The sequence below is a fragment of the Otolemur garnettii genome, unplaced genomic scaffold, assembly GCF_000181295.1.
Source record: "Otolemur garnettii isolate 467f Iridium unplaced genomic scaffold, OtoGar3 scaffold00099, whole genome shotgun sequence".
NCBI classification, from domain to species: Eukaryota; Metazoa; Chordata; class Mammalia; order Primates; family Galagidae; genus Otolemur; species Otolemur garnettii.
This window is the reverse complement of record NW_003852494.1, coordinates 4687126-4702128: the sequence shown is the minus strand read 5'-3', so window position 1 is coordinate 4702128 and position 15003 is coordinate 4687126. Positions and strand designations below refer to the sequence as shown.

At 55.3% G+C, this 15003-nt stretch overlaps 1 protein-coding gene across 1 annotated transcript in view; it reads left to right on the top strand.

Moving 5' to 3' along the window:
* Positions 1-15003, top strand: part of NCOR2 (nuclear receptor corepressor 2) — a 211076-nt gene that overhangs the window by 174106 nt on the left and 21967 nt on the right. The window contains exons 22-28 of the mRNA XM_023516824.1: positions 6121-6241; positions 7114-7285; positions 10388-10552; positions 11503-11642; positions 12330-12432; positions 12679-12783; positions 13028-13131. Coding sequence (XP_023372592.1) covers positions 6121-6241; positions 7114-7285; positions 10388-10552; positions 11503-11642; positions 12330-12432; positions 12679-12783; positions 13028-13131 — 910 coding nt within the window. The remainder of the gene's footprint in view (positions 1-6120; positions 6242-7113; positions 7286-10387; positions 10553-11502; positions 11643-12329; positions 12433-12678; positions 12784-13027; positions 13132-15003) is intronic.

Below are 15003 nucleotides of genomic sequence, written 5' to 3'. Positions count from 1 at the left end.
GGGTGGGAGTGTGAGAATGAGTCTGGAATGATGGGGGGAGGAGGGGCTTCACAGTCCACAGGAGTGGCTACATTTTGTTTTCGGCTGTGAGAAACCTTGAGAGCTTCTGCCCAAGAGAGCCAGGGTTGATTTCTCCTCTGACACCAGCCAGCTGGCTGCCCTGTGGATTAAGAGAGGCACACTCAGGAGGTGGCTGTATTTGTCCTGTAGACAATGTTGGAGAAGCTGGAGGGGGAGGTGTGGGGCTGGAGGAGATTCTTCTATTAGCCAAGGGCCTCTGCCCTGGCCCCAGTGCCTGGGGTCGGTCACCTGTCTTTGCTCCTGGCCTGGGTGCCCCTCCCTGTGATCCTGGGAATGCACTGCGTTTTAACCGTTTTCAGCACAGTGCTGCAGGACCCTGAGGTCCCCAGTCCAGAACCAAAGCCATCCTTCTACCCAAGTTAGAGTAGGACTTTAATCCCATGCTAATCCTGGGTGGCCAGGGGCAGACCCTTTGGATACTTGGTCCCCACTCATATCTGGACAGCTGGAGGAATTGTTTTCTAGTGAGCCGGGTGGGCGGGTCATTTTATTTTGACTAAAAACAGTGCAGTCTGTTTTCTTCTCTTAGAAAAATTCCGGGCAGAGTGAGGGAGGAAAATCTGACCTTTGGGTTTTTACAGAGTCTTTTTCCTTTGCCCCAGGATTCACCTCAGAGTATGTTAAAGTGGGGAGTTCTGTAACACTTACCCGAACTCATTCATTTGATCTCTCCGGATCTCGTTAGATTCTACAAAAGGAGGTGAACCCCAGGTACCCCTGCTTCCTTTGTTTGGGGGGCCTCTGGGGACCACTGCTGACACAGCCTCAGCTGGGTGAGTGGGGGTCCACTGATGAGCAGAGGCCTGGCTGGCAGGTTTTGAGAGTGCAGAGTTTCTGATCCTTTGGCCCAGCAGGCGTAGCTCGGAAAACAGTGCTCATGGTGTAGCCAGTCTGCCAGGGAGGGAGGACAGCCAGGGTTTCTGTGCTGGGGTCAAGGCAGACAGCTCCCCACCCTGCTTCTACTAGCCATGGGGACAGAATCATGGAAACACATGTTTCTGCCCTCACGGCAAGAGTGCTGAGCTCACAGGGCAGCCGTATTGATAAGTGACCTCCTGGAGTCTGTGTTTTGGGTACACATGGCCTTAGGCCTGCTTAGGCCAAAGAGCCAAGAGGGTTGGCTTGAATCCTCCTAATAGTCCCCCAGACTTTTCAGGTCAGGCCTGATGTCCCACAGACTACTTTGAGCCTTCCACCCTCTCTCCTGACACCCCACCCAGGGACGTGTCCTTCCTTTCCCCAGCTGGGCCTGGCGTTCATCCACCCTCCTGCCTGAAGTCCGGCTTTCAGCCCCTGGGGAGCAGGAGTCCTCGGCTGGGAGTCAGGACACCTGGTTTGTCACGCCCTGTGTGACTGGGGCTGGTCCTCCGCCCTTGGGGCCTGCCTTGCCCTCTCAGCGAATGAGGCTGGACTTGGGCCAGTCTGCTGACCTCTTCCTGGCTGGCAACCTGCCACTTCTCTCTCTGCCGGCCATGACCACGCAGGGCTGGGCAGGCATCAGAGGACGCAAGTGAGATGCGTCAGAGTACACCCCAGCAGCCAGGGCCTCCTGGGGAGGGCCAGAGGGCCGGAGGGATAGGTGGGCCCCCAGGCGCCCCCAGGTTCTGGTGATGGTGAACCACCTACTACCCTCCTTCCCTCCTGGCAGCCCCACCTGGGTGAACTCTGTGTTCCTGGATGGACACAAGATGAATCTCGTCTGGCCCCTGCCTGGACAATTCTAGGAGAGAGAAAGCCATATTCTACTTTTGCTCTCTGGCACTTTCTGCCAGGCAGATCTGCTTGGGAATTTTCTTGGCAGACAACCAGAGATAGTGGCTTTGATTGCAAAACTCTGAGCCTGCCTGCCCTCCCCTGTCTCGTTTCCTAGAGAAGGTGCCTTGGAGCTTTTTGGCAGGGCTGGCCTTGGGATTCCCTTCCCCCAACCTCAGTTTTCCCACCTATAAAATGAGCGGGGATGGCTTATTGCAGAACTGAGTTAATACCCATGAAACATCAGCCCAGTGCTGGGCCCATGGGATCATATAGTAAAAACTTTGCTGCCTTCCCTTGGATCTGCTTGGGACCCCCCCCCCCCCTTCAGAGATCACTCCAAAAGGGGGGAGTATGGCTCCCCTACTGTCCACCTGGAACTTTGAAAGAATCATAACAGCAGTTTGTCCTTTGTTTTTTCACTGCACACATGACTGACTGGGCATCAGTGTGTGCCAGGCACATTTCTAGGTGTGGAAACAGGCTAGACAAGGCCCTGACTCCAGGGTACTTGCATTCTAGTGAGAACTTGAGGTTGGGCACAGGGAGTTGGGGAGAGTGGTCTGGGCAGATAGGGGGTACCTTGCTGAGAAGATGACATTAGAAGATGATGATGGGAGGGACTGTCAGCCCAGTAGAGAACAGCCTGTGCAAAGGCCCTGTGGCCACATGAGTTTATGTTCAGTGGGCAAGAGAGAGGCCCATGGCAAGGTGTGGAATGAATAGTAGGGAGAAGAGAGGGCAGTAAAGGACCTCATGGGTGGGCAGGGCCCCATGGATTGGGGTCAGGGGTCAGAGCCTGGTCTCAGGGCTCCGGGGGAGACAGAAGATGCTTTGTTCATAAGCCAGCCTGCCCTTCCCCCCCAAGTCTTAGGGTGCAACAAGGACTGTCCCAGTCTGGTGACCAAGGAGAGGCAGAGGCAGGGCTCTGTGGAGTTGGGGACACACGGTCATAGGCCCAGCACGCTCCTGATAAATGTCCCTAGACCCTGTCTCCCCATTCCCTTCCCCCAGCCCTAGCCTTCCAAAGTGGGAAGAAAAACAGGAATAAGAAGATGGTCTGGGGCAGCGCCTGTGGCTCAAAGGAATAGGGCACCAGTTCCACATGCCGGAGGTGGTGGGTTCAAACCCAACCCCGGCCAGAAACTACCAAAAAAAAAAAAAAGAAAAAAGGAAAAAAAAGAACATGGTCTGGCCAGCACCAGGCGTTGGTCACGAATGTTCCCTTGCTTACCCATAGGACAGCCTGGGAAGTCACATGTGCTTTCCTCCCTGTGTTACAGATGAGGAAACTGAGGCATAGTTGGCTGAGTTGCTCAGTCAAAGGGGGACTTGAACCCAGAGCCTGAGCTTTCAGCCACCAGGGTGGGGTGCCCTGGCACCCTTGAGAGCCCATACCAGCTTTTGTCTTCCAGAAGGAAGATAAAAGGCACTGTCTTCAAAAGAAAGCTTGGGGGTGGTGCCTGTGGCTCAGTGGGTAGGGCACCAGCCCCATATACCGAGAGTGGTGGGTTCAAACCCGGCCCCTGTTGAACTGCAACAAAAAATAGCCGGGCATTGTGGCAGGTGCCTATAGTCCCAGCAATTCGGGAGGCTGAGGCAAGAGAATTGCCTAAACCCAGGAGTTGGAGGTTGCTGTGAGCTGTGTGATGCCACAGCACTCTACCGAGGGGGATTAAATGAGACTCTGTCTCTACAAAAAAAAAGAAAGAAAGAAAAGAAAGCATGGAAGAGGCAAAACCACCAGGGGTGCTCCTCGAGGTGGTTGCTCTGAGCATCCCCCACCTTCCTCCCCTCCTGCATCAGCCAGCCACTCCTCCTGGGGGCTTAGAACCCTCATTCTGCACTAGAGTTTAAACCCAGGTTCTTGTAGGAGGCATGGCCTTTCTTGCATGAGGGTCTGGCTGGGATCAAAAGGCTCTAAAACACTGTCAAGTACTGCTCTGTTCCCCGTGCTCCTGCCTCACAAGGGGGCCTCTGTGTGGGTGCCCTGGCAGTCTGACAGCCCCTTCAAGTGATGAGGAGCCACAGGGAAACCAAGGAAGGAGTGAGCACACAGGCCCCTAGCTCACAGACAACAGACAGTCTGCATAGGACATCGATGCTTTGTTTCATGTGGGTGTAGTATAAACTCATATTTTATACCTCTACAGAATCATATTCACACATGTACAAAAGTTTAAGCATATATGTTTCAGTGTTTTTCTATTTTTACGTATATATAAAATAAACGTTTTTACTGTCCATAGAAAAAATACAGTAGATATATGAAATCCTGTATTAAGGCTAGGATATAGGGTATTCCTTCTTTTTCTATGTAACAGTTTTCCACCCCCCAGTCCCTGGCACCCACCTTTGTCTCTATAGATTTGCCTGTTCTGGACATTTCTTGGGAATGGAATTGCACAGCATTGTCGCCTTTTGTGTCTGGCTCACCAGCCCATCTTCCACGTTCACTCGTGCAGTGACACGTGTCAGGGCCTCATTCCTTCTTAAGGCTGAATAAGATTCCACTGTGAGGCTAGACCGTAACATATCTGTCTGTTCATCATGGTCACTTTGGTATTTCCACTTTCTGGCTAGTGTGAACGGTGCCACTGCAGACATTTGTGTGCAGGTGTTTGTGTGGCCTTCGTTTTGTTTATCTTGAGTATAGATGCCTAGAAGTGACCGTGCAGGGTCATAGGGTAGCATATGTTTAGCCTTTTGGGAACTACCAGGCTGTTTTGCAATGGCTGCAGAATCCTTTCTTAAACTTAACTTTATGAATGTGCCCTGATTGAGGGGTGGAAGTAGTGGCAGTGAAACAGGCAGGTAGAATACAGCTGGGATAGGTGATAACTGTATTGTTTGGGCCTGGGTCTGGGATCTAGATAGGTGGGAAGGTTAGGAGGGAGGGTGCTTGTGTGGTACTGTTGGCACCTGCAGAAATCAGGGTGACCTTGCTGTCTTGGCCCCACCTGGGCACTGTGGGCAGCCACAGCAGGCATCACGAAGTCTGTCTCTTCTCTCCCCACTCCACTGAGCGTGTGGCAGATGCGGGCAGGAGGCTGGTACCTGCAGGGTTGGCTTGTCATGTGCCCGCGGCAGGAAAGATGCATGTTTTCCTTGTTGCTGGGCGTTACACACTGGCAGCTGGGGCCTGGGTCGTCACTGTCACAGCTCTTACCTTGAGGGCAGTGGCTGTGCCCTCGTCTGCATGTGGCACCAGCTCCTGTGGTCACATCACACATTAGGGGCCATGCCTCAGCACCTGCCTTTTGCCCTGTGGCCGAGTTCCAGGCCCCCAGCTTGTGTCCTCTTTTGTGCTGTGAAGTCTGTTAGCCAGCCCTGGAGCCTTAGGGCAGAGTCTGGATTCTGTACCCCCTCCATATGCCCCAGGCTCGGGGCCAGTTCTGCTCTGTGCTCAGCAGACGCGGGTTGTTGGATGGAGTCATGGACTAGGGAGGTGATGGGCTCCCAGGCTGGGGCAGACCCAATTGCTGCCCTCAGAGACCTTGTGACAGAAGGGGATTTTGCTAGGTCCCGTACCCAGTACTGGGATTCTAAGAATCTTGGAAGGCTTCCTGAAGGACGAGGCATCCACTGATCAGTGTGAGAGTCACACCCCTGGGCAGATTCTGCCCCATGTAGGTCTCTGGTTCTGCCTCCTAGTGGCAGAGGGAAGGACTGGCACTTGCTCTTGCTGTAGGGGACATGCACTCCAGCCCCTCCATGCCAAGCCTGCAGCCCATTTGCCTTTACCCCCTAAGTAAGCAGTTGATATGTGGGAGGGCTTCTGGCTGAGGGTCAATACCCAGCTCCCGCCTCCAGACAACAGAGTGGACTTGGCTCCATGCCCGAGGCCCTACCCTGGCACCCAGGCCTCTCAGGTTTGAGTGATGAATAATCTCTCACTAAATCTCTTAATCTCACTATGCCTTAATCTCGTTGATTCTTTGTCTTCCTGGCAGCTCCCAGAGGGCCACGTGTGGTGTAGGTCCTGAGTCTGGGATTTTCCTTGCCTGAGGCTGTCTTGAGGGGTGTTTGATCCCAGCCTAGGCCTTGGGCCATGCCCAGCTGGCTCTGGGCCAAGATTTGTCTTCGCCCCTCACTGGGCCTTTGGGGACCAGAAAAGGGAGGGAGGGGCTTCCCTCTTCCCCCACATGCCCCCGAATCCTGGTCTGGTTCCTCAGGAGAGATGGTCACCTCCCCTCTCAGGGCCTCAGCACCATCGTCCAGGGCATGAGACGGGCCCCCGGGAGAGCCAGCCGTGCCTGCAGCTGGCCTGACGCTTGTTCCCCTCAGGCTGCTGTCCCCGAGGCCCAGCCTCCTCACCCCAGCCAGCGACCCCAGAGCCAACACCTCACCCCAGAAGCCACTGGACCTGAAGCAGCTGAAGCAGCGGGCGGCTGCCATCCCCCCCATTGTGAGTGTCTGCACCCCAGCCCCCCTGCAGAGCCCACTCTGACCTTGACTTCATATTCACTGAGACAGCAGCAGCCTGGCAGGCAGGGGGTGGCGCCTGCACCTGCAGCCTAGGCTTCCCGCTCCTGTTGCCCAGAGAAGTCCCCATGGAGATGAGCTGACGCTGAAAGAGCAGGCGGGCACTAGGTGGGACCTGGGTGGGGGTGGGCAGCTATGCCTACAGATCCCCTCCATCCTGCCCCTCTTCTAGCACCTTGAAGCCAGCCAAGCTCCTCCCCATTCCCCTAAGGGTCTCGCTGAGTCCCTAGACCAGATGCTGGGCCATGGGGAGTAGGAAGTCCTTCCATCCCAGGCTATAGCAGCATCTCAGCCAGAGAAGGGTGGAACCCAGCAGATCTGATCTTGGGGCCCTTGTGGAAGGCCTCTTAGAAGATTCTCCTGGCCAGCCTCTTTGGGGTGCTCCCTCTGAGCAGGTGGGTCCAGGGTAAAGACCCCAAATTGACCATGTTGGACTGTCAATCAGGGTATACCCAGGGTGTGCCAGGCTGCATTGCCTGCTCCCTGAAGCCGGCATATTGGCGTTCTCAGTCCTGATCTTCAAGACCCAGACAGTTTGGAGTACAGGGAAGGAGCCAGAGTAGAGAAGCTTAACGGTGGGTTCTGGCCTCCTGCCCCTCACTGGGCAAAGCTGGGCCAGGCACAGCCACCTCCTTAGGCAGCCCTGTGTGCTCTCTGCCCACCTACCCACTTGCTCCTGCCTGGGACCTTGAACATACACTGGCTCTTCTGAGCCTTGGTTTCCAGCTGGTCCCTCCAACTTCTGTCACCTTTAGATATTATACATAGACACTCATTTCTCTTGGCTTCCCTCAGCAGGTCACCAAAGTCCACGAGTCCCCCCGGGATGAAGCAGCCCCCCCTAAGCCAGCTCCCCCTGCCCCACTGCCACCTCAGCACCTGCAGCCAGAGGGCGACACCCTGCAGCAGTCCAGCAATAGCCCTCGAGGCAAAAGTAGAAGCCCTGCACCCCCCGCTGACAAGGAGGGTAAGTGCATCCGGGCAGCAGGGGCCTGGGGAGTGGGGGCCAACAGCAGGATGGGGCATTTGTGCACCTGGAGCCATCTGCAGTATGGGGCAGGTGAAGTGAATGAGCCAAGGTCTTTGGGTCAAGGATCCAGAGGTATGAGTCCCGAAACAGCAGTGTCACAGCAGCTGCCCTGTCGCAGACTTTGTTGTCACCTCGTGAAGCATGAGGTTAGGAGCCAGGTGGGCATAGTTTCTGTGCTCTGTATCTTCTAATTCTGTCACACTCCCCCCAAGCCCAAGAAATTCTGAGCCTGTGTGCTCACAGGGCCACCTTTCCCACATTAGCTCTGCAAGCAACAGCTACTGTTGCCACGTTGCAGGCATTGGGGCTACGCGCTCCCCCCCACCCCACCCCCTCGCCAGCTAGCCCAGGCACCTGTTGGCCACCTGCCCTGCCTGCCTCCCTGTAGCCACTGTTCCTGGTTGCAGGAAACAAGGGGTGAGGGGGCAGGACTGCCATGGTGTGAGTCCAGGGACAGCCCCTGTGGAAGGGACTAAAAGCCAGCTGCTGGGAACAGCATGTGCAAAGGCCCTGGAGCAGAAGTATACTTAGAGTGTTTGAGGCATAGTCAGGAGGTGGCTGTGGCTAGAGAGAGTGGAAAAGGAAGTAGAGACCAGATTGTTAGGGCCTTGTGGGCCACAGTAGAGAGTGGATTTTGTCTTGGCTCCAGCAAAAGCCACTGCAAGGATTTTAAGTGCTAGGGGATGAGGGGATGTCATTTGATTTATATTTTGGAAAGATCTCTTTCTGGTTATTGTTGAGTCTGGGGCAAAAGCAGGAGGTTACAGGGCAGCTCCTGGCGACAGAGGCCGCCCAGGCTGTGCAGGTGGCTGAGAAAGCGGGAGGAAGGAGTATGTTGGGAATTTGTTTCTGAGGCAAAGGTAGCAAAACCTGGTGATGATGAGGGTAGGGATGTCTCACTGGGACCAGGACACCTATGATAAGGGTGACATTCCCTCGTCCAGGATGGAGTATGAGACACAGGGTGTGGCTATGGAAGGACATCGCAGGTTTGGGGCACTGGCCAGGAAGGAGCTGGGTGTTGATGTCGGATCTGACCGGGCTGGAACCACACAGGGCCAGTCAAGTGCTGCCGAGCCAGGTTGCAGGCCCCTGTCCTGGGAGCAGAAGCCACCAGCCAGCAGTGCCTGAGGTTGGCACTCGGCCCGTTGATGCGGCCGAGGCCTGTGCTGTTTCCTGGATTTGTTCCTCATGGGGCCATTGCACCTGGCGTCAGGCACTGTGTGCCTCTCTCAAGCAGTCTGGCTTGCAGCTCTGCTCCCTTGGGGACACACATGGACTTGACACCCAGCGCTGCCTCTCTGGTCTCAGGAAGCAAGCCTCCTCTGCCCCTGGCGCCCACACACAGCAGCCCAGCCAAGCAGGTCCCTCAGGCTCCATGGGGCCCAGCTGGAGGAACAGGTTGTCTCTCCAGGCTCTCGGCTGCCAGCCCAGCCTGGCCCAGCCCCAAGTTTCCCTTCCAGCATTGAGTTCCCCCCACCTCCCCACCCCAGCTCTCCAGAGCTAAGCTGGAGGGAGCAGCCAGGCGCACTTAGGTCTAGGCAGCCAGATGAGCCAGGCCTAGGGCATCTGTAGAGGTGTCTCTGCTGGGGGCCAGTTGAAACTTAACTCTCTGCATCTGTGACCTCCTGCTGTGTGCCATCCACTTTGCCAGGGCACAAGTTTGGGGAAAACTCCATCTCTCCTAGGAGAGAATTGTAGATTACCCAGCACAGCCATCTGCTTCCTGATGCCATGCCCACTAGTCAGTCTTAGCACTCTCCTGACACATGCTGAACAGCCTTCAGAACCTCCTTCCTCTAGAGGTGGCCCAAGAGATGACCCCTGCCTCCTATCCTGTCCTATGGACCAGAGGGCTCTGTCATTCCCATTGTATCTCTGCCTGGCTTCTTAGCCAGTGACCTGCCCCTAGGATCAGACCTTAGGAAGAGGATCAGAGCTTAGGTTAGATTTTAACCAAGCATGAGAAGCCAGCAAGAAGAGGGCATGACGGGAGAACTGAGCCCCTGGGCCCCTGGCTGTGTCTGTAGGGCATCCCCAGGCCTAAGACCCCAAGGCCATTCACTACTCCTCTTTTCTCAGCAGTGTGGCATGGCAGTTAGGGATAAGGCCACAGTTTGCAGCCTAGCTGCCTGGGTTCAAAGCTATCTAAGGTCCTTGACCAGGTGACTTCACCTCCCTAAGCCTCTATTCACCATCTGTAAGATGGAGAAATTCACAGCTGGTTCCTCGTGGGTACCCTGAGAGTACATGAGCTAATACACTTAGACACACACCCACCCATGGAGGCCCTGGGTGAGTCTGCATCTCCTAGTTGTGTTATTTGCAGCCACGTGGAGTTCAAATCCTGATGTGGCCAAATATTTGTGGGTGATCTTAGACAAGTCCTTGTGTCTGCACCTCAGTTTCCCCTCTGTAAAGGGTCTGGCGGCAGTCTTTGCCCAAGCTGACTGGGAGGCCCTCAGCATAGCACCTGGCACTGAGGATGTTCCCGACCACAGCACATGCACACACGCAGCAGGCGGGCCACTCTGACCTCTCAGCACTACACAGAGCACAGGTCAGCAAACTTAGCCTGTAAAGAGCCAAGTCGTAAATATTTTAGGCTTTGTGGGCCAGACGGTCTGCATTGCAACTGCTCAGCTCTGCTGTAGACAGTAAATAAACAGACAGATGTGACCGTGCTCCAGTAAAAGTGCGTTTACAGCATCAGGCAGTGGATGAGCCCCAGGCTGGTGGTATCTGTGGGGTTGCCAAAGCTGGAGGGTGCCATCCTTGTCCTCAGGGGCTGCCGGTGGCCTCAGAGGCCATGAGACACCCCCATGCTGAGCCCAGCAGTACAGAGGCAGAGTGGCACCCAGGCGGGTGGATGTGTGAGGCTTCCCAGAGGAGTACAGGTTCCAGGCCCCTGCTAGTGCTGGCCACAACCTCCACCCCTGCCCAAAGCCAGCACTGTAATTGTAGGGAGGGCATGGTTTGGGCAGGTCAGCTAGGGCTGGTGTCCAAATGTGGCCTGACTTCCCTGCCTGGTGCCTTCAGCAGAGAAGCCTGCGTTCTTCCCAGCCTTTGCGGCCGAGGCCCAGAAGCTGCCCGGGGAGCCCCCTTGTTGGACTTCGGGGCTCCCCTTCCCCCTGCCCACCCGTGAGGTGATCAAGGCCTCCCCGCATGCCCCCGACCCCTCAGCCTTCTCCTACGCTCCACCTGGTGAGTAACTCAGCCCAAGCTTGGGCTCCTGAGCACTATATTGTGTCAGTTAGTACAAAGTTATTGGGCACCAACTGTTTGCACTGGCTCAGAACTGCATGGAGGAGGGCCTTAGGGTCTGGTGGGACTCAGTGGGAAGGTTGGCCTGGTCAGTGGAGGGAGAAGAGGGTGTCTTTTGATATTTGAGAAACGTCCATTACTGGGACTGAAGCAGTTGGCAATAGGGAGCCATAGGAGGAACTTCAGCAATCATGAGGGGCAGGCTAAGAGTGAGAGCTCTGCATTCCAGCGATGGCTCAGAGGATGGGTGGATGGTAGAAAAGCCTAGAGGAGGCTGCTTTAGTTCACAGACACCATGAGGCTGGGCTTAAGGGCCCTTCTGGGTCCCCAGTCCTGCTGGGCCTCACCAGCTGTAAAAGTGGCAGAGCCACAGGTGACACAGACATAATGCTGGCAAACACCATCCTAGGCAGACCCTGAAGGGTGACTGGGCTAAGGGATCCAGGAGAATTACAGGAAAAGGCAGGGGGAACAGCATGTGCAAAGGTCCAGAGGCAGAAAAGAGCAGACGAAGCCCAGTAACTTCAGAAGCCTAGTGCCCAGGAAGACCCCAGGGGCCAAGTCATGAACCTGAAAGCTGTGTCAGAGGTTCACATTTTATCCCATGTTTTATCCCTTGAGGTTAGTGGGAAATCATGGAAGGTTTATAGCAGGGGGAGGGTGTGAACCAGCCAACTTTAGAAATATCCCTTTGGTTACTAGGAAGGGATTATTGGGAGAGAAAGTAGACATGGGGAAACTCATCTAGGTGGAGGGTAGCCTCCTTGGGGTAGTGATAGAACTGGGCAGGGCAGCTGAGGGGCCTGGGGAGAGGACCCACCTGGGCAGGACAGGAGAGATGCCAGGGTGGCCCCCTGGGGCACCATTATGGACCGATGTGTACCCTACAGGTCACCCGCTGCCCCTGGGCCTCCATGACAGTACCCGGGCTGTCCTGCCACGCCCACCTACCATCTCCAACCCACCTCCTCTCATCTCCTCTGCCAAGCACCCCAGCGTCCTCGAGCGACAGATGGGTGCCATCTCCCAGGTGAGGGCAGACCTGGAGCAGCCATGCAGCCAGACACCTGGGGAGCTGCTCCTTCTCTCTTGGGGGCTCAGTTTTCCCAACCACAAAGTGGGAGAAATGGGACCCATGAGTATGGGGGGAGAGCAGGCTCCTGGGGGTCTGAGTCAGGTTCATCCTGGCAGTCTGAGGTCTGAGTAGGCTTGGGGCTACCCTGGGTACTCAGAACCTTGTCCTTGGGTGGTCACTCGATGGGACAATCAAGAGCACAAGCTCTAGAACCAGATCGTGAGGCCTCAAGTTACTTAACCTCTCTGTGCCTCAGTTTCCCTCTCTGCAAAATGGAAGTGCAAATACAGGAGACACAAAGGGCTTAGCAGAGTAGCTAGCACGTGGGGGCTGCACAGTTCCAGGCCTTCTACACTTTCACCCCCCAGCCCCCTGAGCTGCTGGCATCACTGGTGCAACTGGAGGCCAGATGTGCATGTTGGCCCCAGCCGCTTCTGTGCACAATTTCCTTCAAACCACTAGATGACGATGGCCCCCCCTTCAAGGGGAGGGGACCCAGGCTCAGGAGAGGGGTTGACTTGTTCATATCACATGGCTGGACTGCAGTGCCAGGACTCTGACCCACATGCTTTAGGGGCCTTCAGGCCTGTGGTAGAGGATCCAAGAGGAGCAGGGAGGTGACCCCATTTCTTGCCTCTACAGGGAATGTCAGTCCAACTCCACGTCCCATACTCAGAGCACGCCAAGGCCCCTGTGGGCCCTATCACTATGGGACTACCCCTGGCCATGGACCCCAAGAAACTGGGTAAGGACCCTGGGCCCACTTGCATGGCCAGGCCTGGCTCTTCCTGTCCTGTTTGGGGGTGGGGCATCTCGGCCCATGGGATTCTGGGTGGTAGCTGGGAGGCCCCCCAGCTGTGCTGACTAGAACGTGGGGGCAGGTTGGCACATCACATCCCCTTGCAGACTCCTGGCTCGGGTCAGGCAGGGTGGGGCAAACCTTCTGTGTCCCTGCCCGGCCACATATGACTTGCCCCTCTCTGGTCCTCAGCACCTTTCAGCGCAGTGAAGCAGGAGCAGCTGTCCCCTCGGGGCCAAGCTGGGCCACCGGAGAGCCTGGGGGTCCCCACAGCCCAGGAGACATCTGTGCTGAGAGGTGAGGGCCCTTCTGCTCTGTGTCCCCGGCATCTACCCCCTACTCCTTGGATAGTCAAGGTAGGACCAGGACCCTTTATCCAAAACCTGCTGGGAAGTATCATCTGTTCACAATGATCTCTTTCACTGAGGAGCAGAGGAGCCCTCTGCATTGAGACCCCAAGCCAGAGTTGTGGGTCTCCAGGACTAGGGCTTGGGGAAGGACCACAGACACCTCCTGAGCCCCCATGTTTTGTGTCTTACAGGGACAGCTCTGAGCTCAGTTCCTGGCGGGAGCATCACCAAAGGCACTCCTAGCACACGGGTGCCTCCGGAAAGCCCCATCACCTACCGAGGCTCCATCACCCACGTAGGTGTCTAGCGGGTGTGGCGTGAAGGATGGGGGTGGGTCTAGCACAGGACCAGCCTGTCTCATGTTCCCCCATCCTCACCCCACCTCCCTCAGTAGATGGGTGACAACCAGGGCAGAGCAGTTTGCTCCATGAACCTTCATCTTATCTGCGTGGAGTCAGGCACTAAGGCTGCCAAACAGAACTTGAAACTCACCACCTGTGAGCAGCTGACCTGTAGTGGGAGGAAGCAGACCAAGATAAGTAGGCAGGTGAACACGGAGCAGGGTGATTTCAGAGTATCATGTGCTTGGAAGTGGGCAAAATACCATGGCTAGGGTCATGGCTTAGACAGGCAAATGAGGGGTGACCTCAAGGAGGTGACATGTCAGCCATGGGCAGGAGAAATCAAGAGGGCAGGCCATGCTAGAATCCCAGGAACAGCATTCTGAGAGAACAGCGTGTGCAAAGACTGAGAGGCAACAGATTTCCTGACATGTGCAGCTGGTGAATGGTAGACCCAGTGTTTACTGCCAGGTGTATGTGGTCCTAGAGCACCATGGCAGAGAACAAGGAGCCCACACATTTGTGCACACGCGCACACACACACACACACACACACACACACGCATGCATGTTCACAGTAGAAACCTGAGCAACAGGATGGTCCATAGGGAGTTGTTTCTGACCCAACGAGCTGCAGATCCCAGCACAGGGGAGGCCCTTTGAGCTCTGTATTTCTCTGAAATCTATAGATTTTGAAATCACAAGCTTTCAGAGGCAGCTGTGCTGAGTGCAAAGAATATATGCTTGGGACAAAAGACAGGCCAAAGGCACTTGGATGCCAACTCTACCACACACTCCGCAAGGCAGGGAGCTGCCTGCCCTGACTCAATTTCCTTTGATGATGGTAGTTCTAGGAGAGTCATTCTCATGATGTTTAGGGATGCAAGATCAATATTTGACATTCCTAGTCATGCATCTTCCGCAGGTCTCTAGGTGGCCATGACCCACAGCATCTAGGTCACCCACATCTAGGTCATATCATGATGGCAGCTGCCAAAATGTATGAGGTAGGTGAGGGCCAACCATTCTCACAGTCTTCCTACGAGATCGTGATGAAATCAGTGCTTGGATCACACACATGAAGAGTCATTTATTAACCAAGCAGGTGTTGGCAGGCAGGGACCACATGGTTCTATGGCCAGCACAGGAAGCTCAAGTATGTGGAGGATCCCTGACCTCCTAAGGGCTCTTTACCCCCACTGGGGCCAACACCAAGAGGCTGCAGGCCCACCTCCTGGAGGCAGACACTAGGCAGACAGAAGAAGCTTCCATGTTTCTGGGAGTTTGTCTACGAACAGGGGCCACCAGCTGGGTTTTTGTCCTCTGTTCGTGCCACAGAAGATAGCTCCTCTGCAATATAGTAGCTCAAGGACATCAGATGCCTTCATTGTCACCAGTGAGAACCCCTGTTTATCATTTATGGTGCTTTTTAGGAAGCCACTGATATCCCCAATACAATCTGCTTCCCACGTGACCACTGATGTCAACCAAGACACACAGGCAGGTGTTCTCATATCAGTTGCTTCTGGGAGGAGAACACTGGACTTTTCCCACCCTGATGAGAGAGGTGGCTGCTCCAGAGTAGTCACCTCACTTAACGCCCATCTGTATTGCGCAATTAGTACACAAGTAAGTCCAACAGGAGACACAGGGCTCACTGGGCATGGGTTTGGGGCACCCCACATCATTGAATCTGCTCCTGGAATCAGAGAAAAGGGACATCAGGATTTGGGGATACTTTGTGCCAGGTGCCTTTTGCAATCGATGCTGTTTTGGTAAATGTGTGGACTGAGGCTCAGAGAATGAGGTGATTTGATGAAGGTCAC